This window comes from Oryzias melastigma, linkage group LG13 (assembly GCF_002922805.2).
Source record: "Oryzias melastigma strain HK-1 linkage group LG13, ASM292280v2, whole genome shotgun sequence".
NCBI classification, from domain to species: Eukaryota; Metazoa; Chordata; class Actinopteri; order Beloniformes; family Adrianichthyidae; genus Oryzias; species Oryzias melastigma.
The window spans coordinates 24,862,166-24,867,630 of NC_050524.1; the positions used below are offsets into that span (position 1 = coordinate 24,862,166).

The window sequence follows — 5,465 nt, forward strand, 5'->3', positions numbered from 1 at the left end:
AATGAAGTCAGTTTAGTAGGAATGTCATTCAGTCAAGCCACAATTTGATTTGATTCAGTTTTAAAGTCACGATTCCGATTTTTTTTTTCTTACCCCAGAGAAGTAAAGGCACAAACACAGGAGCTCACACACACCCAGGCGCACACACACACAGCCGCACATACACACAGGCGCACATACTCACAGGCGCACATACTCACAGGCGCACACACTCACACCAAGTCTGCACAGAGAAATGTCATCAGCGATGCATTTCAGGCACAGGAGGAGACAAACCGATTTTTTTTTATTTAAACGATGAACTTGTTGACGAGTTTGAATCATTTTTTTCACATTGTTACATCCTCACAATTCAGTCACCATTTTTTACAACAAGGTCATCAAGCAGCGATTTGTCTGAGTCAATATGAGTCATCGATTCTATGGCAACATTTCTCGCCAGTCAGGAGTGAGCTTGTTGGAACACACCAAAGACTTGAAAGTGCTTTTAACAGTTGATATAAGACCTCATACTTTTATTGAGGCATCTGATTGGTCAGTTCATAACTTAAACAATAGAAAAAATGTAGAAGAAATAGGAAAATGATTAGCAAGAACCTGTTAGTAGAGCAAGAACGGTTATTCTGAGAAGAACAATGACTGAGAAACTGCTGTTCATTTCTCTATAGAAGTCTTTGGGGTTTTGGCTTCTTGGAGCCAGCAGGTACTTCTTGTTTGTAACATAAGGGGGTGGTGGTGGTGGGGTTGCTCAGTCCAGTTCTCTTATGCAGTCACCAGCTAAGTATACTTTTGCAAAATGTCTGTAATCTGATCAAAGATTGGATTCAAATTGAACTATGGCCCTGAAAAACACCTGCCACACGTTTGATCATAATGAATCATTTTGACATGTGCAGAACCATCGTAACCCTTCTGCTATCCTGGGCATGTTTACATTAAAACTGGGGCCACCTGGACCCCATAAGACAGAGCTTCACTGGTGTCCGTATAGACACAAAATCCTAACCACCTTTGTCATGGTCCGGTGGCTCGCACAGCACAGAAAAAGTGTTTACATGCACCACCATGGGGTCAAAAATCAGCATAACGCCCCCCCCCTGATCAGGCTTTTCATGCAAAACCTTGTGTCCATGTTGTTTCATTTCCCTCCTGAGTGCAGCTTGTGGACAGACTGCTCTTTGCAGTTGCATAGAAGACAGCAGCCTGACCTCGGGTGCAGGTGACGGCCTGCAGCAGGTGTGCTAGCATACGCTTTCCCTCCCCGTGAAGCAAGAGAACGCAAACGCCAGCCAGCCAGCCAGCCGACAGCACCTCCGCCAGCTCATCGCAGTAATGGTGTCTTTCTGCTTCAAGGCCAGACTGACAGGTGTCACCGTGTTATTCCAAGGTGTAAAAGCCTTCACAGGTCTACAGGGAGTCTATTAGGAAGAACTTGTTGCCGAATGTACCGGCTTACCTACGGCACACTTGTCAAAGTGGAGCAGCAGGACAGTCAAGGAAAGCAAAGCTGTGAAGCAATTAGGAGACCGGAGCACACATTTGTTAATTGATCTGTGTTTGACGGACAGAATTCTTCCTGCATGTGAGGAAGCTGTGAGTATTTTCTGCAGCTTTAGATTTTTCCATAGTCAACCTCCAGAGAAATCAAACCAGAAAAGAAAGGAAATTAGAAAATTGTTTGTAATTGGCATCCATGCAACAGAATGGCAACAATCTGGGGCAGATTTCTCTGTGTTTTCACATCAGAACAAAGATAAATAAACTCCAGTATCAGTGTTTGACGCAAACTTATATTTCCAGCTGCTGGCCCAAATCCTAACCATCATCCATCAGGGAAACTCTGCAAAAGCAACTAGAGATTCATATTAAAAAAAAAACAATCCTTAAGCAAAAAATCTGCCAATGAGGTGATACAAATGACTGTCCTATTGAAAAAGTTTCCTAATACAAATATTTTCTTGAAAGGAGGGTCTTTATGCTTTCTTAAGATTTAGTTGTTTCAACTTCAAAACTGGAATTTGCCTCAAATTTAAAAAATCCCCACATGTGTGTTTTTTAACCTCAATCCTTGACAAAAATGTGAGTAACGCTGCTGGAAATGTTAGGAGATATCATTAGACCTAACGGTGCTGGGTGATCATATCTCAAACACATGAATCACGCAGACATTTCTCTATTATTTGATGCAGAAAAAAACTTCAAATGTCATCAGAGGTGCGCAGTTATTTGATGATGATAGTCCAGAGGGAGGGACGGCGCTGCAGGACTTTTTCTGAAGAGCATCAGCTGTAATCAGCAGCGATCTGCGCTGACTTATCTGTGTCAGAGGGACATCCTTCTGCAACCCCCCCGCGCGCGCGGTGCCATGCGGAGCAAACTGCCCTTCAGCTGCCTTACCTTTGCTGTGAGCGGCGCTCAGCCCCCAAACCGCCGCGGCCAGCACGCAGACTAATCTCAGCATCTTCTCGGCGGGGGATCCGGCCCGAGGGGACGCGCTCCGGATGCGCTCCTCCGCTTCAGGGATGCGCTCCTCCGCTTCAGGGATGCGCTCCTCTCTCCTCTCCGCGCTCTTTTGACACACTTCAGGGATGCGGGACGAGGCGGGCCGCGTGGAGTGGATAGAGAAGGAGCGGGTGCCCGCAGCGCACCTTGCTCCCCCGCCCCTCTTGCGTGGCCGTGCGTCGCTCTCTCGTACCGCGCTTCGCGTGGACGCTCGGGACGGAAGCCAAAGTGGGTTCTGCTGAGACGGGACCGGAGAGCCGCGGGTCCACGGCGAGCCACGTCACAGGGAGGAGAGAGATGGATTCAGGCACTTTCTTCCTCCTCCTCCTCCTCCTCTCTCTCTCGTCTCCTCATCTCATCCCACCCTCCCGCATCTCCTCCTGTTCGCAGTCTGCGGAGCGTCCCAGCTCACTCAAAGCTGCGGGCTCCTCCATGCAGGGAGGATGCATCCACCACAGAAAGCGGGTAGAACCTCCATTGTGGTGAAGAAACCCTGGAGAATCTCGGAGAAAGTCTTCAGCGGGATGCAGATTCACATCATCCCAGAACAGCAGTGCGTAAAACCTCAGCAGTTCACCCAACAAATCAGAACTCCCTTCAGAAATGTCATAAATTAAAATAACAACAGGATGGACGTTAATTGGTTACATCTTTGTTTAAAACATAGAACAGTAATAATGTTTTTTTTCTTTTTGCATCAGTAAATTTCAGTTTTATAGCGGCAACAAAAAAATGTTTTACACAAACCCTAAACTGAAATCGTGTGAACCCCCCCAGCAGATTCGGAGACAGACTTCTGCCTGGTTTAACCTGCTTTTCTCAGAAGGTAAAAACTCCTCCTTTTGGTGGAGCTGTTGTCCATCCAAAAACCCTTTGCAACCAGAAAATGTGCACAAACCACTGCAGATCTGAGACGATGACATCCTCTACAGCTGCACTTTTGACAAAATAATAATAATAATAATAAAATATATAATTGAGTTGATAATAAAAACGTGAAAATATTCTAAGAAGCTACAAAATTGAGCGTTAATTGGGGAAACCTTTGACTGAAGCAGCAAAGCCCACAGGAGAGAAACCCAACATGTCAACATGGTTTCTGACAGGACAGCAAATGCACTCCTTCTCCTCCAAGAACCCAAAATCCAAAACACACCTGAGGTCGTGGGCCAAACAGGATAAACATTTATTGAATACCCAAAAACTACATTTATAAAACTTTAAAACTGTAACTTTCTAGCATAATTATGAACTTAAACGCAGGATAGCCTAAACAGCTGTAGCAAGTAAAAAAATAGCTACACTTTAAAGTATTTTTTCTTTAAAGTAAAAATAAAAGTCTAAGTTAGCCAAAACAGCTAGCAGCTGAAATATAAACTAAACTCCAAAACAGCCTAAAAAATCTTAGTAAATGCCAAAATAACTCATTAAGCTAACAGAATGACAATTTATAAAACTTTAAAAGCGTAATTTTTTACATAATTATGAATAATTAAAAGGCAGGAATATTATTCCAAAATAAATCAACTTAAACCTTAAAAAACTTTCAATGTTTTACTCTCCATTAAAAAAATGTTGTCAAAATTATACAATTTTAAAATAAGCAGAAGACAAAAGGCCACTAATAACAACAGTTAACAATAATATAAGTATATTCAAAACATGCAGTAGATTATTAATGTATTTCTAAACAAATCTGTATAAATGTGTAAACTCAAAACGGAATCGAACAATTGAAAGAATTAAAATAAATTTGCATTGAATCGATCCAGGCTTTTGTGAATCAAATCGAATCGTTTCAGGAACTTATAATCCATATCCAGCTCTAGTAAATTAGCACTTGTGCTAACTCTGGCATATTCATGTTTTTGTTATGCTTAGACATTGATCAATATGCACTGTTCCGATTTAAATAAATACTAAATCAAAACCAATGTTGTTGTGTGTTTTCCAAGTGCTAGCAGCGGCTCGCTAATGTAGATGACATCATCGAGTGGTGGTAACGTCCAAATTTGAAGACACTTGCTCTATCTGAATTCCTTCACTACTTACTATAAAGTGTGTTTGGCATTTTCTAGTGCTGTCTGAATCTACCATTCCAAAATCGAGTTCACTAGAAATTTCCCAGAAGTCTTGGCGAAAAACTAGTGTGGATCAATGCTCACCACATTAGCAAATATAGACCACAATGTATTGCGTTCAACAATGATTAAATGTAATTTTTTAATAAACCATAAACATTGTCATCATTGGAACACAGTTCAAATAGTTTTGAATCAGGACAAAAAAAAATTATGTTTAAAAAGATAGTATTTGCGATGTCGAAGATTCCAGCTGCTCCGCTCCATTCTGATGAATCCACTTGCAGACCAATAGATCTGTCTTCATTTTCCTCGTCTGAGCTAGAATCAGGATCTTATTCACCATTTCTGTTGCACCGCTCTTAGCTTGGGGGTGTGAGGGGCTAAGCTAGTGGGAGAAAGTGTAAACAAAGTGAGGATGTCCCGATCCGATCACGTGATCCGAAATCGGGGCCGATCACGTGGTTGGGGACTCGACTCCATTGTCCGATCAGGATCGGATATTTTAATTATTTTCTTTATGATCAGAGCTTTATATTTCATCTTATCATTCCGGATAAATACTCCACTCCAAATCTGCATGTCATGAAAAGATCACAAAATGTCATCACCAGAAAACGAGGCAGAAAACGGCAGCAGCTCAAGCAGAAGGCTAACGTAAACAAAGCTAGCTAGAAAGCTAACTTCCGGGACAAATAACTATTTTAAAAACGCTTTAAACTGACAGCAAGTGTCTCTATTGGTTTGTCCTAACACAAACAACAACCTCTAAAGGCATTTCAACCGAAAAAGACAGAGTTTTTGTTTCTTTTTAATGTGAAGCTCTTTGTGCTTCGGGCACAGCTGCTAACTGCTACATGCTAGCGCCGTGATTTAACTCCT

At 42.3% G+C, this 5,465-nt stretch overlaps 1 protein-coding gene across 1 annotated transcript in view; it reads right to left on the reverse strand.

Annotated features, from left to right (window-relative positions):
• LOC112136445 (calsyntenin-2) overlaps positions 1-2,908 on the reverse strand; it is a 425,180-nt gene extending 422,272 nt beyond the window's left edge. The window contains exon 1 of the mRNA XM_024258148.2: positions 2,398-2,908. Within this exon, the coding sequence (XP_024113916.1) occupies positions 2,398-2,461 (64 nt within the window). The 5' untranslated portion in view covers positions 2,462-2,908. The remainder of the gene's footprint in view (positions 1-2,397) is intronic.
• Between the last annotated feature and the right edge of the window lie 2,557 nt (positions 2,909-5,465).